Source organism: Tympanuchus pallidicinctus, unplaced genomic scaffold (genome assembly GCF_026119805.1).
Source record: "Tympanuchus pallidicinctus isolate F22 unplaced genomic scaffold, pur_lepc_1.0 scaffold10, whole genome shotgun sequence".
NCBI lineage: Eukaryota > Metazoa > Chordata > Aves > Galliformes > Phasianidae > Tympanuchus > Tympanuchus pallidicinctus.
Genome location: NW_026294619.1, coordinates 13,627,719 through 13,654,689, shown reverse-complemented (window position 1 = coordinate 13,654,689; position 26,971 = coordinate 13,627,719). Strand labels below are relative to the sequence as shown.

At 42.7% G+C, this 26,971-nt stretch overlaps 2 protein-coding genes across 4 annotated transcripts in view; both read right to left on the bottom strand.

Annotated features, from left to right (window-relative positions):
• The window catches only part of GPR89B (G protein-coupled receptor 89B), a 168,469-nt gene that overhangs the window by 7,497 nt on the left and 134,001 nt on the right, over positions 1–26,971 (bottom strand). Inside the window, exons 1-7 of one of the 3 annotated variants that reach the window (XM_052703717.1) lie at positions 10,602–10,732; positions 6,536–6,595; positions 5,639–5,742; positions 4,253–4,359; positions 3,309–3,410; positions 714–834; positions 335–415 (exon numbers count right to left, since the gene is read on the bottom strand). In XM_052703717.1, the coding sequence (XP_052559677.1) occupies positions 335–415; positions 714–834; positions 3,309–3,410; positions 4,253–4,359; positions 5,639–5,742; positions 6,536–6,595; positions 10,602–10,643 (617 nt within the window). In that variant the 5' untranslated portion in view covers positions 10,644–10,732. Of the gene's footprint in view, positions 1–334; positions 416–713; positions 835–3,308; positions 3,411–4,252; positions 4,360–5,638; positions 5,743–6,535; positions 6,596–10,540; positions 10,733–26,971 lie in introns of those variants that run through there. The other 2 variants (XM_052703726.1, XM_052703736.1) reach the window with 2 other exon arrangements.
• GJA8 (gap junction protein alpha 8) overlaps positions 11,999–26,971 on the bottom strand; it is a 36,101-nt gene continuing 21,128 nt past the window's right edge. Inside the window, exons 5-6 of the mRNA XM_052703792.1 lie at positions 24,300–24,407; positions 11,999–21,327 (exon numbers count right to left, since the gene is read on the bottom strand). Coding sequence (XP_052559752.1) covers positions 20,118–21,317 — 1,200 coding nt within the window. The 5' untranslated portion in view covers positions 21,318–21,327; positions 24,300–24,407 and the 3' untranslated portion in view covers positions 11,999–20,117. The remainder of the gene's footprint in view (positions 21,328–24,299; positions 24,408–26,971) is intronic.

Sequence of the window (26,971 nt, the reverse complement as noted above, 5' to 3'; positions counted from 1 at the left end):
CTGAGGTGGTTCAAGGGACATTTATTCATTGAGAGAGAAAAATGTTTATCTTAGATTAGTCAAGTTGCCATCAGAGAGTTAGAACTTCTCCTGGAAGCCTAATCTGTACTACTGCAGGAAGAAACATGCCATTCAAGGCAGAGGCCTGGGAAGAAGCCTAAGTTGCATATCAGGCCAGAATGAAACCCCACAAAGCTACAACCCCACTCAGCCATCTGTTTCACTGGAACATGTAGCCCTGGAAAGAAAAGTTGGGTAATTTCACGACCGTCTTATACCATACTGACTGCAAATCCTTGACATAATTCATTTAATGCAACTGTTCCTTTCTCACCTTTTTTTCTTGCTAATAATCATGTCCATAGTCTGGAGGAGTCGTCGCTCCAAAGCAAGAATATCTGCATCTGTCACATTCCTGCAGAACAAAGACTCCCAACAATTAGGCCTGCTAACCCATTTCAGAGGGATTATGCACATGCTCATAAAACAGAGAGAGAAGCTTGTACGAAGAGATCCTTCAGGGATGAAAATAATTCTGGTGTGTAGAACAGCAATAGCTACAGTACACTTAGAACATGGAAAACAAAAGCCATCACTAACGCCATCAGGATGAGAAAAACGTAACTTTAAAGAAAAAAATTCTATCAATTCAATGAGAAAAGCAGAATAATAACCTCAAAGGCAGACAAAATATTTCACAAGGCTGCAATTACCTGAGAAAGTAGGACATGTAAGTATACGGACAGTTGACAGCACCAAATCCTGACAGCAAAGCCATGAGTGTCACCCCAATCACACCCACACGACTGATGAGCTGCTCTATAGACAGGATTCCTGTAAGACAAAGAACACAGCATCAGTAATGGGCTGCGCTCTTCATCCTTTCCACAGCTGGTGCCTTTGCAAACCAGTACACATACAGAGCTGCCTAATGAAACCAGCTACCTTCACAGTGCAGTGATCAGAGGTAATACGAAGTACGGACAGGGACTACGAACAGAGAGAAGAAAGTCTCCCTCAGAAAGCACCTTATCATGCTTAAAAACAAGAGTAGGATAACTCACACTGTGAAGAACGTTAAGAAATCTGAAGGGGCTTAACAGACAACTCTTTGGTTCTACATTAATAAAACACTAGCGGCTGGACTTCGCTGAGGTGGGAACATACATCCACCAGGCTCCATAAAACAGACACATTCAGCAAGATACTCCAGCAATAACCAGGACAAGAGTCACCAAACCAGTTACTCCCAGCAATCTGGACCAAAACTCTCTGGATCATAGAGAGGAAGCCCTATCCTGTCAATCATTAGAAGCAACCCCTCCATACCAGGTGCAATTTGTGCATTAAGATAGCAGTTATGACAGCATGGGAAGTTCATGCTCCTGCTAGCTGTTCAGTATTCATTTTGTGGATACACACTCACAGTTGAGGTGACCTCCAAGCAAGCATTTTGAGCACCAGGTGAACTCCAAGACATACATACATTCACATGACACAGCATGAACATCAAGCCTGTGCTGTATCCAATATCGAGCAATGAGACTGCATTTATTCTTCCCAGCCATGAAAAACAGATCTCAACCCATCTTCACAGGATACAGTGCCAGGTACTATCAAACATTAACTTGCTTTTTAGGGAGATACTTACAGAATAGCTGCTACACACAGCACATTTGGAGCTTACATGATTGCAAAGCTGAGATGGCCAAGTGCCAAGCCACATTTCATGCTTCAGAGAAGGAGAATAAATGATGAAAACACAGCAAAAGGACTTCACAAAGGGAAACTGAGATAACCCAGTCATGTGCAGCTGCATAGAGATTTACACCAGCTACAGAATGTGCTACTATATCCTGGCCTTTTGCCCTACACACTATCAGTTAAAACAGAGGTGCCTTCAAAATGACATGACATTCCACTGTCTAAAATAACATTCCCTCATAACACTCTCAGCATCTTTACTCTTGTGATCAGGTCACATAAAACACATGCTTTATGAATTCAGATGAAGATTAGAGTCTTAATAGAATACTACTAGGTAATCAGTACAGAATAAATCTGTCCACAGAGTCATGCTTAACAAATTGGAGATCATCCAGGACTCCTGACAAAAAGTTCTGGTCAGTGGTACATTTCACAGCTGCTGCACAGTGCCAGCACCACCCAAGGGTAAGGCAATCCCAACACAGGATGTCAGTGCATGTACCTAAAAGGGCTTCCTGCCATACCTCTTTCCACAAGATCCTATACATACGAATTACATCACCACCTCCACAACAAAGCCCAGCAATAGCCTTATTAGTACATGCAAGACAGCAGCATCCCAGCCAAATCCTTGGCTCTAACTTCTTGCCTGAATCTGCTAGGATAAGATATTGTACAAATGTTAGGTTAAGGTACCATTCTGCAAAGCAGAAGACAAAAACAGGAGGGAAAAAGGAAAAAAAAAACAACAAGAATACCAATTCTGGATATCTGCAGTTGTTACTCAGCTGCACAAGACTTTTAGAGTAGTCTGAAGAGGATCGTCTGAACCCTGTGGCTAAACTCCCTTTGGATTAATATATTCTGCCAACTCAAGTGGATGTAAGTGGATTCACTTCTTTCTTGGCAATGAAACACTATGTAGTGATCTGTGCAATTTACAAGCTACTGTATTTCATGGGCAAATGACACAATTATAAAACAAGGACACACACTTTCTCTTAGGAAAGTTTTAGAACCACCTTTGGAAGGGTGAGCAGACCCTGCAGCAATTGGTATCCTTCAATTTTTATCTTCTGAGTCCAAAATAAAGTAGTCCCACAGAGAACAGAAAGATTACGTTGATGGTTATCTATCCAGACAGACACATTCACCAATTGGAAGGAAACTGACTGCAATCTCTTCCGTTGAGAAAAACACAAACAATTCTCCAGTGCAGGGGATAATGGCAGGATAAGTTATATAGGAAACCCAAGTGACAGCTAATCCTTCCTGAAGTGTTGTAAGACATACCTAGGTGCCTAAAGGATTCAGAACAGTTACACCCACACTGACAGTGTCTGCCACATAACAACTAAGTCTTCACAGCAACTTCACAGAATAAATGCTCTTGGTTCTCTAAGTGCAGAGCAGAGATACCCAAGCTAACCATTTCTGGCTGGCTGGCAAACTCCAGATTCCATGTTTCAAAGCAGACTGAGTTACAAGAAATACTTTCTGTAGTCCCTTATGTGGAATAAACATAACACAATAAAAGATAAAGGTAAGAGAGCAAAGACTTCTTCTAGGAGGGAAGAAATAAACAAGAATAGGAAACTCACCATGTTTTGGGCTGAGGATGGGAAATGGATCTCCCAGCTTCCAAAAGAAATACATAAATGTCAACCACAGAACACATGCAAAAAGCAGTTTCTGTCTGTGCACTGATGGAAAGAAAAAAAATAGTATTGAAGTTCTTCCTTTAAGGCATTTTCAGTCTTACAAAACCACTACCATAGCCCAAAGGCTGCTTAAAGCATAGATGGCCAAAACAGGTGTATTCTGACAGTGCTGGAGCTAGCAGTATGCACCCCTTCACTTCCTACCAAACTCACTGCTTGAGACATCACCTTTTGCAAGAGCTTCCCCAGCAACACAGCATTTTGGCTTTTCCCTAAGGGCAGCACTGTGAGTAGGGAAGTACTTAGTCACATCTTTCTTATATGATCCTGAAAATGACACTTGGAAAATCCATCTTAATGCCAAAGCTACACATTTTGGCATTACACTATACTGCCAGCCCACATATCTCAGCTTAACACATAAGAGTGATGAATATTGATAACTCAAGGGTAGATGTGCCTTAGCACACGGAAGAGGCCCCCGCCAAATAGTAGTAAGCAAAAAAAAGCAAGGATAATTTATTGAATTTTTCTGCTTTGTTTCTTTCACCCCTTAGTAGAACGATACAGGTAGGCCGAGGGCTTGGCTGAAACTTAAAACTCTAAAGGAACAAATTCCAGTTACAGTATTCCAAAGCACCCATCTTTGTTGAAACCCAGAGAGAAATGCTACGTTTGGGGAGCCAGGTGAAACACATCCTAACTTTCCAATAAACAGTTATTGCTCAAGCATTAAGCCCAGAACTTATCTAGCCAAGACAAAGCCAGAGGAAGGAAGAAGATGCAGGGAGAGTGACCAAGACATCTCCCTCTCAAGAAAAGAGTTCTCATTTGTATGTGTAGTCTCAAATTAGTAGGTCCAATGCCATAAGCCAAGTACTCACATAATCTGATATTGCTCACAACAAAGTAACCGATGTAAAAGGGGACCATGAAGACTAGGATGAGCAAAATGACACACAGGTTCAGCTTCCAGTGAAAATATCGAGAGCTAAAAGAAAGCCAAAATACAGGTAAGCATGCTCCATCACAACAAATTTCAAGAAGACAATCACATCTCAACACAGTCCTTTCAGTTACATCAAGCACTGGATAACACTGGCAGCCCTGCCCATGGCAGGGGTTGGAACTGGGTGGGTTTTAAGGTCCCTTCTAACCTAAGCCATTCTGTGATTCTATGACGTTTTGATAATAATTATTTTTGTAATGAATGGCTGAGTCAAGGAAGGGTTAACACGAATTGAAAAGATAAAATATTTTATGTTCATAACTCAACATAATTCAATTAAAAGTGATTTTCTCACATGCAAGATATTACAAAGCAATCAACACTCCTCCGACAGAAGAGATCAGCCAAATTCAGATGAGATTCATCTTGGTTGAACTGACCTTCCATTCAGCTTTCCAAGAAAAACACCTTATTCCTAAAGTGCCTTATTCCCAAGACTGACCCATGTCCTATTTGTGTCTTGCAGGAGATCTCCTGAGGATCCTTGTCACTTTTTCCTAGCTAATTCAGAGGCAGACATTTTCATCTATAATGATTTCCAGCCCCTTTATTAAAGCTTATAAATGCATCCTCCTCAATGATCTCTCTGACTGTAAGTTCAATAATAAGATTAATATCACACAGTCTAAACTACCAGTATCTTACATCCATTTTGAACTTCTTGCCTTTCAATTCCTTTAATTGCACTCTTAGACTCATATGGTGAAAGACAACAAATGGGAAACCCATAACCTTTCCCTGTTACTGCCCTATCTTCTCTTTCCTGCTGCTTTCTGAAGTAACCACCTTTTTACATCTTCTTTACGTAGAAACCCTCACCTATGTCAAGGAAAGATGTGCCTTTGATTCACAAATACTGTTCTACTACAAAGTACAGTTCTAACTTCACAATTAGCTTCACATCTTATTCCCTGTTTTGACCAGTACAGGAAAACAAGGGCTTATAGTTTTTATAGTTCTTAGCACCTGAAAAGAGCTCTTCAGCATGATCTGAAGCTTCACAGCTCACCCATAAAACTGCTCTTTTATTTCACAAATGAAAAAACTCTAAGACTGAAGCTTTGTTTTTAGGCCACAATAATGGCAACTGTGGGAGAATCAGGAAATTAAGGCTTCTAGTTTCATGTTTTCTCAAATAAATCCTGCTGCTCAAACACCTCTGTTAAGCTATTTACCATTTCCTCACATAATTCCCCAATACAAGTCTGATCTACACATTAAGCTTCTGCACACTAGCCCTTCAGAAAGCTCCCAAACTCACCTGCTGTTCAGCACTCCCAAAATCTCAAAGATGATGAGTTCAAACATAGTACAAGAGAAGGCAAAAGTCACAGAGAAGATGACTTGGACAACATACTGTCGCACCTGCAATGGAGAAAATAAGGCAGAGCTAGCAGGCATTTCTGTTTGTAGAATGGCACCCTGATACCCCTCAGGTGAAGAAAGGAAAAAAAAGAACAACACACGGTACAACTGCACACAGCTCTTGCTACAAGGTACGCTGCATTTAAACCCAAAGGGAAGAAACAGCCTGTATCATACTGACTGAATCAATCCTATTTGAGAGAGAAGCCCTACAAAGAAGGCATGTAACACCTGATGGCAACTTGACTAATGATAGGCAATTGCTAACTGTTCCACGCTCTTAATCTTAGATTTAAGTGTAATTTAAGAATAAACTTTTCAGGTTGGCTTGCACTTAAGTCATCTCTTACCACACTATACTTCCTTACAGTCTTCTTGGGATAAGGGAATGTCATGTCCCAACCTTTATCCCAACCAATCCTCACAAACAAACAATTTACTCCTCACCAAATTTAAACATGAATTTGATTTTGTCTCCAGAATTCTGCAAATACATAAGTCAAGCTTACTTAAGGAACAAGGCTTTTGTTATCCCCTGCTTCTCCTCCAACTTATTTTTTTGTTGTTGTTGCCAGTACAGAAACTTAGTGGTTCCAGAAGAATCCATTTCCCCAGATCTACCAGTCTTTTATTTAAAGTAGAGAGGAAATGAAAAAGAAAGTACGTGTACGAAAACTAAAAACAAGATAAAAGAGCTTAAAGAGTAGAAAAAGGTCAGAAACAGTTTTAAGAACACTGCAATAACTGAGAGTAATTTTAAGATAAAGAGTTGTGATGAAAATCCCCTTCTTACCTCATAATCCTTGAAGAGCTTGCGCATGAAAAACAGCCATCCAAATCCAAAGAAGAGCACCTACAAAAGAGATCAAGTATCTAGTATTTGTGCCCACCAATTTGCACAATATGAAGCTGCTTCACTATTGGCTGTAGGTGAAAGAAATGGAAGCAACAGAACAAGGCCAACATACCCAAGATATTAAACTTGTCAAGGCATCATGGAAAGTATAACATTTTAAATATTCAAGAGTAACAGACAAAGCCGCCTAGAATCTCACAGACAATTGAGGAAAGAGGGCTTTTTCCTGTATTCCCAGCTTCTCAGAATACCTCAGTTCCTGGCCTGCCAGAATCTTTTACACTGTTGCTTCTTCTTTCACTCTTCAAGTATACAAAATTAAAGCTTACCCTTACACAAACAACTATTTACCCCAACCTCAAGGCAGTGGTCAAGTGAGCAAAATGCCCCCCTGGTTAGAGCAGAGCAAGTCTGAGAATGCCTCAGGAAGCTAAAAGGTACAATATGGAGCCAGACGCCATGCATCCCAGAGCTCTGAAGGAAGCGGCTGATGTGGTTGTAAGGCCACTCTATCTTATCTGAAAAGTCATGGCTGCCAGGCAAAGTTCCCACCGACTGCAGAAAGGAAAACATCACTCCCATTTTCAAGAAAGGAATACCAAGGGAACTACAGGCTGTTGAATATCACATCTGTGTCTGGGAAGATCATGGAGCAGATCATCCTGGAAGAGATGTTAAGGCACATGTGAGCTGTGGAGGTGATACAAGACAGCCAGCACGACTTCACCAAGGGCAGATCATGACTGACCAATGTGGTGGCCTTTTATAATGGAGTGACAGCAACAGTGGACAAAGGAAGAGCAACTGATGTTGTCTCTTTGGACTTGTGCAAGGTCCAAAGAGACCTCTGACATGGTCCCGTACCACAGCTTTAAACTGGAGAGATACAGATTTGAAGGCAGCACTATTCAGTGGATAAAGACTTAGCTGGATAGTTGCAGCCAGAAGGTGGTTGTTAACGCCTCTGTCATGCTTTTATAGTTTTTGTTATCGGCATTCCACATCATAACATCACATAGAGCACTGGGAGTTAAAGAGTTAATGCTCCAGTTCCATGGACTGCCGATTTTCCAGGTACCTAGTTTTCAGAAGAGAACTACACACTTCAGAGAACCATTCATTTCCATCTTCCATTCAGAGGAAAATTAAAACTGCTCAGAAGTCACAAGACAGCCCTCTCTTTTACTGCTCATCTCGGCAGTCATGCTCCCTAGCCATCTCGCCTTCAGCTTTAGAGTAAGGCCTTAAGTTTTGAACACTCTCTCATTTATTTGGTTTATTAGCTTCAATCCCAATTAACTTGTATTTCTACTGTTAGAACTAGTAAACTAACTTTCCTCCTTTTTCCTCATTCCTTTCCCTCTTGGTTCCCCCACCAGCACCTTTTTCAAGCTGGTGGGCCTGATTCCTCCTGTCACAGACACAAACAGATCTAGAGCTAACTCCATGACAGACTCTGTCCACATGGAGGCCAGTCACAAGTGGTGCCTCCCAGCGGTTCATCCTTAACCCTAGGGTTAAAGTCTCTTCCAACACAAGCCATCTGTGGGTGATTTCATCGTGCATTAGAAGTCAATGGATTCCAGCAGCAGTACAAGTAACAGAACATTATTTACAAACAAGGAATACCCAGAAAGCTGGGTGAAAAAGGTCAAATTCAATTGCCTTGAATGCAAAACTGGCATAGGAATAAGGTCTAGTGACTGACAGCAGGTGGCAAAATTGGTTTGCGGAGGATCTCAGCATAATCAATGAAAATTAAGATGCTATAACTACAAAATAAACAAGAGAGTTTAGCAAAGCAGATAATGATAACAAAAAGAGAATACATAGAAAATTTACCCCATCCTGGGCTCACTTACAAAACTTCAGCAGAGCAGATCTCCAGAAGAGATCCTTCCCCACTGGCAGCCAGCTCTTAAATAGGTCTAGGAGGGGTGCAGCCAGGCTCCACCCCTTCCGGCAGCACAGGAGAATTGCCTTCACCTGTGCTCCTGTGGCTGACTCATGGCTCGCCTCAGGAGATCAATCAGAGGTTCAGGCCACGACACAGCAGTTCCCATACAACCTTGGACTTCAAAGTAGTTGATAGCAAAAATATAAGAGACAGGTAAGATTTTCCATAAGCCTCCTATTTACAGGCCAGGCTATAAGTCAAAGTATGATTCCATTAACAGTGGGGAAGAAGGAGAAGGCAGACAGACTTTTCAAGAGGAATAAATAAATGAAGTAGAAGAAAAAGATGAGGAGATATTCAGGGACCATAATAACAGAGAAAATTATATATGAAGATTAGATTTCCTTTGTATTAGGGACTATACAAAAGCACAGAAATACACTATCTTACGTTCACGCTCCAAGATGCCTCAGGTGAGCATGAGTTTGAGCATTTGACAATTACATGCAGCAATTTAAACATCCAACTTCATATTTCTGAAGACGGCTGGAAGATGCAGTGCTGCCATCACAAATGAAAGAAAAGCGATTAGAGAAGTTAGATCTTAAAAATCAAAGCAAATGATGGGAAAGCTTTTGTTCTAAGGGAACTAGTAACAGTATCAAAGCTGCACTCAAACCATGACAGTTAAAAGGCATATCAGAAACAAAAGTTAAATCTATACCAAGCAGGAGGAGATTTTACCTTTAAGAAACACTGACATCTATCCTGAAAATTCTCAGGGGAACTGCAGTCATACATGAAACACTGTATAAGATAACCAGCTGCTGTTGAGAGGGGAAAGGTGCCATTTCCTCTACTCATCCCTCCTCATTACAGAGCACAGATTTTAAATCAGTTCTGAAGCTGATCAGATTCCTCTGTGACCCAGATAAACTCATTTATATGACAGAAAACCAATATTGGAGAAAGCACAAATGAAAATATGACTGTGCAGCCAAGTGGAAGGGAAGAGGGGGCAGAAGCAAACAATAGGACCACTTCTGCAACCAGAGGAGCAGAGAGGAAGAAATTTGGATGCTTACTGAGGAGGGAGTGGGACAGCAAGGTGGAGAGGAAGGTCAGAGACAACATAATGACAAGACAAATTACTGGGAGTTAACAAAGAAAGATGGAGCGTTTCCTCCCACAAAACAATAAGACGATCTCAAATATGCTAAGATTACCACCCAGCTTGGAACGGTAAAGACAGGATGATATGAAACAGGGTTTAACAGGCTCCTAGATGAATTAAGCTGGAGTAAAAAGCAGGCTGGTTGAAAGATGACCCCGAAGGCAGCAGGAAGGAAAAGTTGAGGGAAGTTCTAAATCACACGTGTCAGCAGAGAAAGAAGCATTTCAGATAAAATGGTGGTGCCTTTCTGAGATTCCTTAAAGCAAATCACGACAAACTTTGCAGGGCTGTAAGCAAGCAAGCACCTCAATGGCACAACATCACAGAGGCCACAAATTATCAGTCTACTTAGGAAACAACAAAGACCAAGTCAGTGACACCTAGAGAGCCACGAAATGAGCCTTCCTGGTGGTTCCAACAAGACCTAAGTTTATAGAAATTTGGCAGCGTTACTAGAAAACTCCATTCCCTACAGCCTTATTCATTGATTTTTTGCTGCGCATAATATTCTGATACGACAACTAGGCAAGGCCAAGGGTCACAGTGACACACAACACAACAGACCAAAGAGGCGACACAGCCTTAAGCAACAGAAAACGTGCTGCCTAACACTCCTGAACTGCAGGTTACTTGGTATGACTTCTATTATTTCTTTCTAAAGCAGTAGGCGAAGCTATCCAGACACAAAGCCATTTCCCCTCCTCGGACCTGGCAATCCCGCCAAAACGCAGAGGCACCGACGCAAAGACATCGCGCCTTCGCGGAGCGCATGCGCGCCCTCAGACCCCGCCCACACGCCCCTCAGCCTCAACAGCCGCTTCCGGAAGCGCGGTGAGTGGGTGGCCCAGCAGGCCCGAGCGGCCGGTCCCACCTCGCCTCCTTCTCCCTCACTCCCTCCGTGGCCGGGCTCTCGCCGCGTAACAACGCGCTACCTGGGAGGTGACCATGATGCTGGAATCGATGAGGAAGCTCATGGTGGGCCCCGTGCCGCAGCGAACGGCCAGCCCGCGTTAGCGCCGCTGGTTGCAGTGCGCAGGCGCAGGGCCCGGCGCAACGCCCTCCCTGTGGCGGGGCTGGGATGAGGAGTGCCGCTCTTCCCGTGCACTGGGCGGTTCCTGACGGGTGCTCCCCGCCCCTGGCCGACGTCACTTCAGTGTGCTGCGTTGGGAAGGCGACAAGCTGAGTGCGGTTGTAATAATGGTAATAAAAATAATGAAAACAAACAGGTTTTCCTCGCGCTTTTCGTCAGTGTCCCACGAAAATGTTCTGTTTGAACATGTCTGCTGGAGAGGGTCCAGAGGAAGGTCACAACGGTGATCAGGGGGCTGGAGCACCACCCCTATGAAGACAGGCTGAGGGAGCTGGGCTTGTTCAGTTTGGAGAAAAGAAGGCTGCGGGGTGACCTCGTTGCAGCCTTTCAGTACCTAAAGGGAGCCTACAGGAGGGGAATCAACTCTTTGAAAGGGTAGATAACGGCAGGACAAGGGGAAACGGTTTTAAGTTGAGGGAGGGAAGATTTAGGTTGGATGTCAGGGAAGTTCTTTACTATTGAGAGTGGTGAGGTGCTGGAACAGGCTGCGCACAGAGGCTGTGGATGCCCCGTCCCTGGAGGTGTTCAAGGCCAGATTGGATGGGGCCCTGGGCAGCCTGGTCTAGCATTAAATAGGGAGGTTGGTGGGCCCTGCCTGAGGCAGGGGGTTGGAGATTCGTGACCCTTGAGGTCCCTTCCAACCCAGGCCATTCTGTGATTCCTATGAGTCTGTGAAAATGGCTGCTTTTGGGAAGTGGCTGTGGATAAAGGGCCAGGCTGGAGGCAGCCCTAGAGGAGGCTCAAGCAACTGGGGAACCAAGGAGCAGGGACCTGCTGGCAGTGTGATGACTGGCTGAAGCTGTGGTGTTTGCCTGTTCTTAACCTGCCGTGACCACTTTATAAGAGCAGAGCAGGATGTGTGCCAGCACCGTGTAGGGAAGCAAGGCCAGCATGGCTGCCAGGCGCCATCTCGCACCTTGGGCCCTTCCTGCCCTCTGTAAAGCCAGTCAGGGGCAGCTTTCAGGCCTTGCGACTGCCATGTATCAAGGAATGGGGCCAAAAGGGAAATGAAAGTTCAAATGGGGAATTTCCTGATAGCTATCAGAATGAGACTCAATTCTTCATGTTGCAGCCCTGCCCTCATTTGAACTTAGTGGTGTCTGTATCTTTTTTTCGCCATTAAAAATACACCTAACCTTTGCCACAGAAAACTGACTGTATTTGGAATAATAAATCACATGGGAAGTGAGAGAATAAAGCGGAACTAGGCAGGACTTCAACAAAGCACAAACCTCTTGCTGAGTGAAAATCAGTATCCTTTATTCATTACAACTCATTTCACTAGAAAAACGATTCCATGTGTGGTTGTATTGAGTCATCGGATTAGTCCCACAGTCTCTTTGATAGTTTGGCTTTCTATCTTGCTGTCAGTCATCGTGTTTTGAAATCTGTCTCCTTGTCTACAGCATTGCAAAGACAAAAAAAACATTCAATTTTCATGGGCAAATGAACTGAGGGAGCAATTTACAGTTTCTGATCTGAGGCCCTCTTTTACAGCTTCTGGTATTGCTGCCAATTAACATCGAGCTGAGATCAGAGCTTCCCTCCCTGCTCATTCTTTCTGTGCCTACTGCTGGAAACTGATCTTTCCTAAAGTGATGAGCCTGCTGAGTTTGGGGTACCTGTGGTTGCTCTGTTCTGCAGCAGTAGCTCTTCGGGCAAGGTAGGTTGGTTGACTGGTTAATTTTCAGAGACAGTAGATAGGAATCCTGTCACAATTGAATTGTTCGAAGCCAAATTCTGGTCTTGTTTAACCCTGACAACTTGGCTGATTTCAAAAACAAGGGGAAAAGAAAAACAACTAGACAGAGTTTGGTCATAGCTTTTTAAACTTTCTTCACTGCATGTGTTTACAAACAGACTTGAAACATGCCTGTGCTAAGCTATAAATTATTGATCCCTGATTCTTGTAAGAAGGGAAGGAGATGATTCCTGTCAGAAAACCTCAGATCTACCCCTCCATCCCCACCAGGCTTCTCATTCAGGGAAAACAAAAAGTGTAATTATAAAATGGAAAAATATTCCACACAGTTCCTCCTTAAGCAGACACTGGTGAGCATGTCTGAGGAGAAGGGCCCATGGCAGCTTCCCAGATGTGACAGGTGGGTGGTTTCACCAGACACAGTGTAGATGATAGTGGCTGGAGCAGGGAGGCAGCACACGAGGAAAGGAGGCTGGTCAGTGCATTGCAGGTTTCTGTTTAGCTCCATCTTCTATTCTTGCACATCTTAAAGTGTGAATGTGGGTACTGTATGTTCAGTTCATAGTGAGAACTAGATTAAAGCCTTTAAAGTAAAGTGGAAAGGTGGAACATACTGATTTAAGGCAGTTTGTTGTGGTGGAATATACAGAGATAGCATAGGCTTCCAAAAGGTGCTACAGGGCATATTTGTGAATAATAGGCTTAGCTGGTAGCTGGCCATCCATTTTCATTTCTTTTCTCTCCAGAGTTTTTCATAAGCAGGAGCTCTGAAGCTTGGGAGCAATCTGACATCATTCTGATTTCTGAATTTATTTTCAATTTATGTGTGGTGAGTTCTGGGTCTCGATTCTCACTGACAGAAATTTACTCTTTTGCAGGGTTGTCTTACGGCTTGTCTTTGGACTAACATGTATGTATTGAGAAATGTGCCTGAGCATTTTTGTCCCAGTAGTTTTTGATACATCATGGTTGAATAATTTGAAAATGAAAAAAAAAAAAAAAAACCTAATACACAATATCTCTGGGTTTTGGTTCTGTCAGATAAATCCAGAATCCAGTGCATAAAAGCTAAATTACTTTAAAATTGATGATCTTCTTAAAAATCCATCAATATCAGATTTGGTAATAGGCGAGGTTTAATTTGCTGGTCACACTGGCTTGCCTTACCCTTGCCACGAGGCATCCAGATTACAGGCTCACAGGCTTCTCAGTGTTGGCCTTTGTCTGCAGCTGCCCCTTAGTTGGAGCACCAAGCTGCTGTCCTGCAGGAACTCTACTCAGCAGCTGCCTGTAGGCCAGAATTATTTTTTTCTGTGCTCATTTGTTGATTGTTGAAACCAATGAAACTGTATTTCATTATTCTGGTCATCTTTCCGTCCAGCTCTTCACTGAACATCAGAGAAATTCAATAGGAGCCAACTTTTCTGTTTAATGTTTCTCTAGAAATTCTTTCTGCACTGACATATAAATTTTTTGGTAGGCTACTCCATGATTTCTCTAAGCACTCTAGCCTTAACTCTTAGAAAAAAATAATAAATGGTTTGCTTTGCTTTTACTGTGCTAGGCTGGATCCAGCAAGGCAAAGGCCAACAGTCTTTGTGCGTGTTGGGGGGGTTTTGTTTTTGTTTGTTTGAAATGTTGTCAATAGCTCTGTAATCACCATTTCTATTCAATTCTGCTTCATCCCAGATCAGCAAGCTTTAAAGCGCAGTTGTTTGGGGTTTTTTGTTGTTGTTGACAGAACTTTAAAATGCAGTCCTCTACGTTTTCAGATGGATTTAAAGTCACAGCTGAGACTGAGGGAGCTGGAAGTACCCAAACCCCTTTTATTTCTGTGATTTTCTCAGCTGACAAGCTTACTCATAAATTTTAATTTATAGCGTTCTTTCCAAACCAGTTACACAACACGTTCCTGGCCCCAAGCAGCTTTTCTATCTACGAGACATTGGTTGATAGTGTTTTATGCATCAGGCTCACTTTAGTGCTTGTTAAGTTGGTGTAGCCAGCTAAGACAATCTAAGTAAGCTCTAACAGCACCTCACAGAGGCAGGAAATGCCCCACATCAGCTGTTTCACCTCACAGTGGCTTCACTTTGCTTTCAGCCTCCCATGGGATACACAGTTGAGGCTGAAAAGAACCAGCTGGTTTAACCTCATGCTCAGTGCAAGAACAGTTTCAAAGTCAGGCCAAGGTGCTCAAAGCTGTTCCCAGTCAGGCTTCAGACTCCAAGGATGGAGCGCCTACCATGACTCTGGGCACTTCTTTCACTGCTCAATCGCTCTCTGAACAATTTTTTACCTTGTCAGAATTTTTTAGTCAAAATTTTCCCTACTGCTCATTGTGATCATTGCCTCTGGTCTTTTGCTGTGCACCTCTGTAGATAGTCTGGCTCCATCTTCCCCATAGCTCCCCACCACTTAGTTGAAGACAGCTGTGAGGGCTCCCTGCCACCTTAGCTCTCTCCTCTCTAGGCTTCAAGATGTCTGTACACCAAACTGCTCTTGGGAAAATCGGAATTGTTGACAGGGACACAAGTCTTGCCTCTTCTATTGAAATACTTGTATTCCAGGCTAGTCACAAGGAAAGAATTGTGTGCCAAGCTATGTCTTGGCAAATTAATATGCATTTATTTGTCATGGTTGCTACTCAGCTATATAATCAGCAGTGGTGTTGCCAAAATTCCTTCCCTGAGCCATGTTTAAAAGTCTATGGCATACAGAGACTAAGAAATGGTAGTACCATTCTTTTTGGAGAAAAAAAATGAAATTCCAATAGTTGGACAACTGCACTGATTTTGATGTTTCTCCAGCCCTGGCCCTCAGGCAATCTGGCACCATATGCCATTTTATCACAACAGCTTTAGGCTTATAGGAAAGCTTTAGTCTAGTTCTCATGGATGCTCTTGTCTACTAAACAAAAGTATGCCTAGGCTGGGATTACTTTCAGTTGTCAACTTGAAAAGCCATTTTCTATACAAAACAGCAAGCTGCCACTTTTTTTCATCGAGTACCAGGGCTGCTGTTTAAATGAAAAAATGCAGAGTCAGTGAGTTACTGAGTAGCAGGAGAAGCTGGACTTTCTTCCCTTAGCAAGTAGATTCCATGTCCACACTGACCTGGAGAGCAGAGGTCCCCTCAAATCTCTCCTATCCTACAGAAGAAGGAATCTATACATCACTGATTTTCATCACAAAGAGACTGTTAGATCTGTCTCACTGGAAATAATCAGTGTAGCATAAAAATGTATGTTTTTACATCTACATGGTCACTTCTTATTTTGTTTTTGTTGTTTTGTGTTTGTTTTTTTATTTGTATGTGCCATAAGCAATTGTCAACTTTTCCATAGAGGTCTTTTTCCACAGAAATTCTGAAAAATTCACTTGGAGTTTGCACTGAGGGATTTAAAACAGAAGCCCAGCAATATTGTGCATTATACAGCCCTTCCCCAGATGACTTGCAAAGCCAATTGCTCCACCTTTAAAAGAGCTCCAACAACCTGCACCTCCCTCCAAGAACTTGCTTATTTAAGCATAAATGTTACCACAGAACAGATGCTGGGATGGACAAGAGTGGTCCATGTAACCCCACTGTCACCACAGCTTCAAATGGCCAAACCAATGTTAAGATGGGAGAAAGGGGTGAGGAGTCAATAAAGTCTCCTCCATTTGAGGCAAACCCACATCTGTGTTAATGGTGTCAGTGCAATGCAGTGTTCAGATTTTCACACTACTGCCCTTTTGGTCAAAGAGTCACATGTTAACCAAGTTCGATGTTCTGGCAGGAAATAACAAGGATACAATGCATTTCAGCAGTGCTTTTCATCAGATCATTCCTACTTACTTTACAAACAGAATTAAGGAAGCCTCACAACATCCCTGTGAGGTAGGTGGAAATTCTTACACCCATTTTACAGGTGGAAAAAACAGGTACCGAGAGGTAAAGTGATTATCACAGCAAGTCAGTAGCAGAGCTGGAAATAAATCTAAGATCATTATCCTAGGTCCACTGCTCTAGACACTAGAGAACACCAACTCCCACATGCTAATATCAGCTAAGATACTACCTTCCTCTTCTATTTTAACCTCTTTTGGTGAATTTGACACTTGCATCCTAAGCTCCTTGCAGAGAGCCATGTGATCAGTTAATGATTTATTTGCACAGGGAGCCAAGGGAATACCACACACCCCTAAATGATCCAAGCATGACTCTGATTGTCCAGTGTTCACTTCCCAAGATAACTTTCCTTGTTCTTTACATTTATTAATATATATGTTTTACTTTTTTTCTTTTTTAATACACCGAATCCACAGCTCTGAGGCTGTTATTCAACTTCACTAGGAATTTCCTGAAAAGAGATTAAATTTGTCTCATTGAGCGGGGAATAAAACACATTTAAAGGCTATTGCATCCAGAAATAATCCTTTGCTCATCTGTAGGGCTTTCCTTCCCAGTACCTCCCATCCTATTACTAACAAAATATATTGAGCCTCACATTGTCTTCGTGAGGTAGAAAATGATTCCCAATTGTACAAGAGGGAAGAATGACGTGCTGACAGTCCCAGCAGTGACTTTACTGCAGAGATGAGGCTGAATACCATAGAACCCGACTGTTAGTTTCCCTGCCCAGTTAGCTGAACAGCGCTGCTTTGATGCCATGGCTCATACTCGGAGGCTTTAGCAGCTTGGCAGGGTACTTGAAAACCGGCTCGAAAAAAAATCAACTAGCGCTTGACAGGATGCAGGAGGAAAACATTAACTTCATTCATCGCACTGTCACGACTTGGAGGAAGAAATGAGCTTTCCTGCAGCAGCAGTGAAAGAACAGCAGTGTCTGTTCAGGGTGTTGCATGTACTGTACTCTACGGAGGCACTCCAGTGAAAAAGAATGACGAACTCAACATCTTACAGTTGCAGACTGGATTGTCTGACATCCATATTATGAACCACATACCTCTAATTAATGAGTAGTCATCTTTAAGTAGTCCAGTGATCTAAAGAAGGTGTGCATGTCAGAGGTCAGGAATGGGGATGGTCATCAAAATGCTTTGTAAAAGGACTTGTCAAGTAATTAGTAGTAAATGAGGATGGGAGGTGGTTCATTTAGTCCAGTACATTGGTATGTGGAAGGGTCAGATGCTCTCAATAAGGTGGAAGATACCTCACACTGAACAGTTACAGATTCTTTTTTTTTCACCTGCAGGGAAGGGTTTTTCCAGTTCAAGTGAACTCTGCTATGTTTCAAACTATTAAAACTCCATTATATCTTCTCTGTGAAGGAAAAAAGTAATACATCCCATATAATATAAACGTGCTGGCTTTGTTATTCATCTAAATCTTTGCTCTTTCTTGGATTCTAGTAGCGTATTGGGCACAATGGAATCTTTTCCAGTTGAAGACTTCTTTCCTCGTTTATCTTTTTCCACCAGCCTTTCGTTGGTGCTAACTCTTCTCCTGTTTCTGTACTGAGAGAATGGATCAGATGGTAGCCTCCAAATTCTCCCTCCACATTTTCCTTCACATATCTTGCTTTCTCGTATTCTTTCCCAGAACTGAGGAGGTACCTTCCAGTCTTCCTTCACAAGGAATTGTTCCTTAAAAAAACTAACAGCCTTTGTCAAGGGAGCAAAGATTATGTCAACAGGCTGCAAACCATGGGAAAATACACAGGCCCGAGAGGAGCAAAAGGATTAATAGTGTAAAAAAACAAAAACACCTGGCACCGCTGTGGTGCTGAAGAATCCCAACACACCCTACAAACTTTATACATATGTACAGCTTCCTTCACGCATCAGTGAAGTCCAGCCAACTTTGTGCCAGACCACGAAGGCTGCAAAACAAGGCACATGAAGTCCACCAAGCAGGTTAATCAGTGACAGAGCTGAGTGTACCTGTGGTTGCCTGGGCTGGGGTGTGGGACGACAGGACTGAGGGTATGAGCCCAAGCCTAGGACATCTATCTCAGACACCCAGCTAACTTCAATGGGCTTTGGGTCAGCCCTGCTACAATGGAAGATGGCAGGGGGTCTTTTCTAACTAATGGCAGGATGAGTTATATGCATTATGCCAAAGACTGCTTTTTTTCCTGATCTGGATTAAAGCCTGCCCTGGGAACAATGGAACGGGCTGCAGCCCAGCAGAAAGAATTTGCTGAGCTGGCGGAGTCTGAGGTTTGCAGAGCAGAGCAGATGAGAGTGCATACCTGCACTTTTCTGACATGAGGCTCAGTTTTAGAGGGGACATAGCAGTTAACCCAAAGCTTTAAACGCATAGCTGCACTGTCCCAGCCCAAAGGCTCTGCTGCAGTCCTGAAGGTAGAAATCCACAGACATTTTAACAAGCACATCTTTTTCTTCCTTTTGCAACTAAAAAGATTTACTGAGGCTATGAGAGTTCTGCACAGACCTGTTGGCACAAAAGATCTAAAAGATAAAGGCTGTGGTGATACCTTTCTCTCCTACTCTAAAAGATCTCTTGAAAGGCCTTGTTTTATTTGAGACTTTGGCATTTAATAGCAAAGTAGGCCACTGGATGGCTCCCATCTGTCAAATTAAAAACAAAACATGTCAGAATTATCATTTCAGACTTTTCAAACTTGAACAACCAGTTTTGTTTCAGAGTCACATAGTTACCTGTGGTTTAGATTCACAGGTGCCTTCAGGGTGCTGTACCTGAGATTTGCTGAGTGCCTGTAAGTCTTGGGGCTCCAGGAACTGAGCACATGTCAGGATCATGCTGTGAAGGCTTGTATTTGGTTTCATGCTCTGGGAACTGTAGCTGTTCTTTCTTTCACAGAAACCCTTCCACACTTGCTTCGCTAAATTGAGTTTCAGATCTTTATGTCACTGGATTATAAGTAAAAATATAACTTGATTTTTTTCTTTCCAGTGCTCTGAAGTGCTCAGCTTGGAGCTGGATAACTCTCTTGGGAACAAATAATCCATCTGTGAGCATCTGCTAAGTCCTAGAAGATAGCTAGAGTTAACCTTGCCCACTGTCAATGTCACTAAAAGAGCAAAAATATTTTTGACAAAGGGAAAATAAAATATTTTTACCTAACTCAATATTACATTCACAGAGAAATCATAGATATTTCTGGTCTTTGCTTTCTCAATAAAGAGGGAAAATAGTGCTTACTGTTTTGGTTTCAATGCCAAACACAGAATTCACTTTGTGAATTAAATAATTGCAAATCCATGCCAACAGCGAAGGGGAGATCTGCTCAGCGTGCCATAGGTGAAAACAGAAAAAGAAATAGTAGGTACGGTTGTTTATTAGCCTCCCCCTTAGATGGCTCATGAGACAGATCCTCCCCACATTCCTAAGGAAATGTGGAACACGAAGCTTCCAGTAAGTACATTCACAGTGGTGACATCTGGGTTTCACTGCCACATTAGGTTTTAAAACACATCAGTTATGTGGACAATGTAGATATTACTGTAAGAAATGAGCTGGCATGTGGAAACGGAAAATGTTCCTTTTCAAATGGACATATAGGGCAAATAAGGCACAGTTACCACAATAGTACCTTTCCAGTTGAGAATCTCAAGATGAAATAATATTTAAACGATCATTTTAGCACTCTGCTTAAAATTCTTCTGCTTCTTTCTCTCTCTTTTTCTTTTTCTTCTTTTCTTATGCTCCTCATATCCTGCATCCTCATACAGTCAAATCGTCTGACCTGGCCCGGCTGCTGGCTTTGCTTAGCCTGCTGAGGGATCTCACATCAGAGGCAAGTTCAGCAGGTGCTGAAGGCCCTTCCACTTCATCGCTCACCACCTCCTCCTCTGCTTTCTTCACCCCTGGTTCTTCCTGAGGTGCTGGCTGCTCCTCTTGTTCCTCTTCCTCCTCTGCTCTCACCTTCTCCTCTTCCGGTTCCTTTGCTTGTGCATACGATGGCAACCTCTCGTCGAATGCCCTGGAGAGATCTTCCAATGGCCCCATTCCGATCTTCTCCTCAAACTCATTGAAGGCCGATGGAAGGGGACTGGGCTCAACCCCTACTTCCGTGAGAGGGAAATAGTGGGACACTGGCTTTTCTTCTTCTAGCAGCTTGTAGCCTTTGGCCTTCGGGATGGAGGACACTGCAATAGCATGCAGGGGCTTCTCTGGCACCTCCCTCATTTGCTCTTCTGCTGGTCTTCTCAGAGCCCTCCGGATCCTTTTCAGGATCAAGTGACTGATCTCCACCAGGTTGAGGAAGAGGGACACAGAAGCCACCACGAGCATGAACATAATAAAGATAGTCTTCTCTGTAGGCCTGGAGACAAAACAGTCCACTAGATTGGGACAGGGCCACCGCCCGCAGCGGTAAAGGGGGAGAATGCGGAAGCCATACAGGAAATACTGGCCAACTATGAATCCCACTTCAAAGAGAGTTTTGAAAATGATGTGGAAGATGTATGTTCTCAGGAGAGTCCCCTCCAGGCGAAACTTCTTGGTCCTATCTGGGTTGTTGCCCTTGTTTTGATTTGGAGCTAGGGGCAGCTTCTCTTCATCCACCTCGGCTTGCTGACGCCTCTCAGCTTCCTCCCTCTCTTTTCTCTTCTCCTCCATGCGGACGTGGTGCACCGCATGCCCAAAGTACACTAGTGAAGGCGTGGATACAAAAATGATCTGTAGGACCCAGAGCCGGATGTGGGAGATGGGGAAGGCCTCATCATAGCAGACGTTCTCACAACCAGGTTGCTGGGTGTTGCACACAAAGTCTGACTGTTCATCTCCCCATACTAGTTCAGCAGCTGTTCCCAGGATCAGGATGCGGAAAATGAAGAGCACTGTGAGCCAAACTCTCCCGATGACAGTGGACTGCTCGTTCACCTGCTCTAAAATGTTCCCCAAGAAACTCCAGTCACCCATTTCTTACTGTCTAAGGAAAGAAAAAAGAAAGAGAGAATGACAACAAATTATGCTAAATTTAAAAGACTTCACATTTTCCCACTGATGCTTGTTACTTTCAACTAGTATTTCTCTAATATGCTTTGAGAACAGAAAGAAGATTGCTTGCTTCTTTGCTCTGATTGCAATGATTTATTAGCAGGAGATAGGTTGGAAAGCCAGAGCAAACCGCTTGCCAAAATCATTCTTCCCTGGCTCTAAATGAGCAATTACTTTTGAGCCAAGAAGTGTATTTAACTCCTTTTCCAGATAGTAGTCTTCTGTGGTCTCTTCTAAGCTCTGCTGTGTGTGCCTGCTTAGATTTTATACACGTACAAACACTTGCCAGCAGTACAGTAGAACATATTTATCAGCATGCAGAGCTGCAGTGGTTATAATGAGTGAAACTTCAGCAGAACTGTGCAGGGGTCAAACAGATCTTGAATTGGTGCCCACCTTGCACGTATAACAAATACGGGCTTTCTATAGTTGCATATAGTAAGTCTAAGTAGGAATCACCGTGTTAGGTAATACTAGCAATAGTAACACTATTATTACGTTAGTAATACTTCGTAAGATTAATAACTACCACATATACTAGTTTTTCTATACAATAAAATTATTTTGTGTTATAGGAGTTATTGTATGCAATTCTGAAGTCAGCTGCCTCACTGGCATTGGAACCAACCTGGGGAGAAACATGAGCGTCTGTCACTGGGACCTCAGACACTAGTTTCTCTCTGTAAAACATCAGTGCTACTATCTCAGGCTAACACAAAGCTGTAAGCCAGCTGTAGATATCCTGCTGGAAAGCTAATTTTTCAAGTACTGCAGGTCAAACATTACATCTCTCAATATTTTTGCATGATAAGAGATTATTCCTGGCCAGGACTTCATCCTGCATATCCAAAACTTCCCAGTGTATAATGTCAGGTACAGGAAAACAAGAGAAGAGGAAACTTGTTTGGGACTGGCTGATGTAACGTACTGCAGCAGTACAAAGACTCTGAGGAATGTGAAATATTACAGTGATCCAAAAAGATTAACTTGTGGACAATATCAAGAGAAACAGGTAACATTAATCATAAAACAGCTGTTCACAGGGATCTAAGAGTTCATCTCTTAGATGCTATCTCCAGCTATAGTTTTCTAGATGCAGACACACATATACAGTTGCTGGGAGAATGTACAGCCATCAGCATGGAAATCTGAGCATCTCAACTTCCCTCCTTCCTTCAGATAGCACTGGGATATATTTGTAATGCCATATGTTACGACCCACCGATGTGTACCAGTCTGTTTCAAATGCCATGCGTACATATTTGCACATAGATCAACACACAAAATATCGAGAGTTCTGAGTCTGGGGATTTTACAAATTTTCAACCAAAAAAACTTTGTGATGTGATTTTTCTAAAACAAGTTGGACTCATTATTCTCATCTTCAAGCGCTGTAAAATGTTAAGCCCAGACATCTATGTTAAAAAATAAAGAGCAGAGTGCAGCTCTTTAGTTTGCACGAACTCCTTGCATGCAGAAGTGGCAGACATATAATTTAATCACCAAAGAAAATTGCTACTTTGTCAGTCATTAAAGTTGTGTAAAGAAGTGTGTTAATGTCAGCACTTACATTAACAAGTCTAGCAGGAGATTATGCTGTTTACATACATCTAAACTGATTTAAACATTCTCTTTCTGCAAATTCACAGAACGGAATATATCAGCCATTAACCAATCATGTGCAACTCCATAGAAAACATCACTATATACAATATTAGCTCCATTGTCCCCCAAACACCACAGTTTACTACATCCCTTTCTTTCTTTGTGAATCACACGACATCCACAGCCATCAGTTCATCATTTCCATTGCATGGAAGAGTGTCATTCTAGACATGATAAACCTTATCACACAGAAAACTCACTGTAAAAGAGAAACGTGTTTCCTAACTCCACCAGATGCTTCACTTGCAGCTTTCTACCTCTGACAAAACTCTTTCTATGATCACTTCTGAACTAGTCACATTTTTCAAAACTCTGTCACGGCCAATCTATTTTCTACAAGAGAGGTGGCCCAGGGTTGCTCACTGGGTTCTTCAGCTGCAAGGAAAAATTTGGGGTGGACTGGAGAAGAGTAGTATAGCCAATTCAAACTCCACCTGCAATCACAGCTCTTCCAGTCGCACAGAAAAGAAAAAAAAAAAAAGAAAGGAGGAGGAAAGCGATAAATTTAGGCATTCCCCTCTTCCCTTAAATTGCCTGTCATGAGGAAAAGAAAAGACTGCCTAAGCTCACTCAAAGTTGACAGACTAATTATGTCCCTAACTTGCACGGGCTTACTGCAAACCCCCACCCAGCAGTTCCAGATGCTGCAATCTGAGCACGCTACCAGCAAGAAAGGCTCTAAAGATTAAGGACATTGAGCAAGTAACTTGCCACTGGGAAAGGTTCCACCGAAGAATTGTGTCCCCCTCCTCTCTTGGCACTCTGCAGTGAAGAGTGAACTTTTGTCTCTCTCCTTCCCTACCCTAAAAGTCCCAATCTTGTCGCACGACTGAACAGATATGACTGAATTGGCTCTGATGGCAGGTTTTAGTTGCCGTGCAATATTTAAGCTCCGAGCCAGACGGCTTTATGAAGTGAGTGACAGTTGGTGACGTGGGGAACAATAGAGAGAAAAAAATAGAGAAAAAGAGGCAGAGACACAGAAAGGAGAATCCACTGAACATGAAAAAGCAGAGGGGGGAGAAGGGCAGGCAACAGGCAGTGAAAACCTAATACATGCATAAAGGGGAGTTTGCGTGGTTAAGCGGGGACTGGAGCATCTCTGCTGATGTGCTGTCATTCAGCACAGCTCTGCATGCCTCCACTTGCCAGTCTTTAGGTGTCGTGCTGTGAGAGGTGAAAAGGGAGCATCCGCATCTCTGACGGTGGCAGAACTAATTAAACTAATTTGCTACTTACACCCAGATCCAACAATTGAATCTTGCTGCTGAATTCCAGCACTGGCGATCACTGGGGCATCACATCTGTATTTGACATTCTTAGGTACTTTAGTCTGGTCTTTGACATCTTTCAGCAGGAAAAAGAAGCGGTATGGGAAAACTAGATCATCACTCAGTATTAACCAAAGCTGAGAAAGACTTGTTTTATGACCTAGACATCCAGTGTCCTTGTTCTGCTTAATTTATCCTCTAAATGCACTTTGTACATACATCAAAAATGTCCAAAACAAACTGTTTTGTTAAGAAGTGTAGCCAAATTCCAGCAGCCCAGCAAACAGGAATGTTACCTCAGGCACAGCCATCTGCAAAAATGTTGGAGAGCCCACAGAAGAGGAAAATCTCATGTTCACTAATGCATCTACAATACAACGAACTGCAAAAAGATTTGATTGTGAGGCAAAGCATATTGATTTATTCTGATGTGCTGTTTTGGTAGTTTTTCTGTATTAACTGCTCAGAACATGCTCTTGATGCCCAACTCTGAAGAAAAAGATGATTATGGGAAGCAAGATACGCTAAACAGTGATACCAGTACCAGGCTTACGAAGTGACAAATGAGAAGTGGCTCTCCTCCTTCTTTGCACAAAAACACCACTGAAATTAATTCCTCAGAACAGCTCTGGGAGATCTCTGTTTCTAGAAGAGCTGTCATTTGAAAGAGATACTGTTATTTGAGGGCCACAAAATTTTGTATCTTCAAACTAGTCGTTTGAGGTCTCTCTTCAGCATTTCTGGGCATTTGTGCCCAAGGAAATGCAGAGCCTTACTTCAACAGTAGTCTTCCCAAACTGCTTTAAAATGAGTTGTGCAGCAGCTCTATCCAAAGCGCAACTTGAGGCAGAAAGAATGCTTCTCAGACTTGATTTCAGTGAGCTAGAGGATAAATGAGGGATGGAAAATAAGAAAATGTTGCAAGAGGGACCACTTTAGAGAGACAAAAGAAAATCAATCTCTATGCATAAAGTTGGAATGAAGGTCATATTCTGAACACCTTAATAAATCACTCTCTTAATAGAGAACTATTAGAGATCTGGTGCATGACGTTTTTCAGCTTGTGCTATATAAAGCATTGGAAGAAGCTTCCTGGCAAGAGGACACACAGAGAAGATGATACAGGGCCCAAGAACATGCGGTGATTAAGAACAGGCTCCATTTGTTCAACAAGAGGAAAAAAGATGGTAAGGAAGAGTAAGGAATTCCTTTCTTGCTTTGTTTTGCTATATACTGCTGAGATAAACTGGGATAGGTATGTGAGTGAATGGTCATCACTGCCACCCATATCCTCTCTTTGGGGAGCAGTTAAAGACAGAGGACTAACTAATACAACCTGTGGTTAACATCTCTAAAGAGTGCCTGCAAACTGCTGTATCACAGCGACCAAATGGTTCTGATGTTTAACTGCCTGTCTCTTTTTAGACTGAAACTGTCCTTTTGAAAAACAACTCTGGCTGAATCCCTTTCCTGGGCTCTATCTCTAATAAAATGAGCCAAAACCCAAATCTGGTATGTAACTACATGGCTACAGTCCATCTTTAAATTACATCCAGCTACTGGCAGATACATTCCCCATTAACCTCCTATAGTCCATTTGCAAACACAATCCAAATAGCAAACACTTTCTGGCAAGTTGCAGAATACTTTGCAAGATGTAGCTGATGCAGAAATCACAAACTCACAAAATTCTAGGTGTTGGGAAGAATCTCTAGAGATCGTTGAGTCCTACCCCCTACTAAAGCAGTTCCCTACAGTAAGTAGGGATATAGAAATATAGAAAAGCATGCAGATGATTGTAGGAGACTCCATCACCTCACTGAGCAGCCTGCTCCAGTGCAGTGATATTCAAGTCACTCATCTTTGGATACACGTAACTTCTTTTTGAATTATCTGAGTGTATTTTTTGCTGTCATTATGGTGTAGAACCTTTAATATGGGAACTGTGAGCTTGCTGGATGTTGGTGGTTTGGATAAAAACACATGATGCCTTCAACTGGCTTCCTGAAAAAAGGCAATGCTGAGCTGTGCATCAGGTTCTCCAGCTAACTAGGGCCTCCTCCCCATGCACAAGTACAGAAAGTAGTCTAAGTAATGATGGCAAATGAGAATTCCTGTTGTGTTGGTACTCCAGAAGGAAGCAGTTGAGATGGTGACGGAGAGGAAAAGATAGAGCATGAGAGAACAAGAAGAGCACTTGATCCTCTCAGCCATCAGGGAAGTGCTGGAAATCAGGACTGCTTTTGTAACACAAAAGTAGTGTCTGAAAGAAAGGGGTAAAGACCATTAAAGCAAAGGTCTACAAAGAAGGCTGGACTCAGAGAGCATGGGACATCTGAACTAGATCTGCAACAGACTGTATTTTCTTCAGAAAGAAGTTTGTTTCATAGAGGCAGTGCACAGCAAACTCACTACCTTAGACTTCAGGAGAGCAAATCTTGGCCTCTTCAGGGATCTGTTTGATAGTTTTCCATGAGATAAAGCCCTGGGAGTAAAAAAGGCCCAAATATAAAAATAAAGCCTACAAAGGTTAGAACCGAGGACAGGTAGCCTGGGAGGAATATGGAGGAATTCTCTGAGCAGCCAGAGATCAGGTTGGGAAAACTGAAGCACTGATGGGATTAAATCTGGCCAGGACAT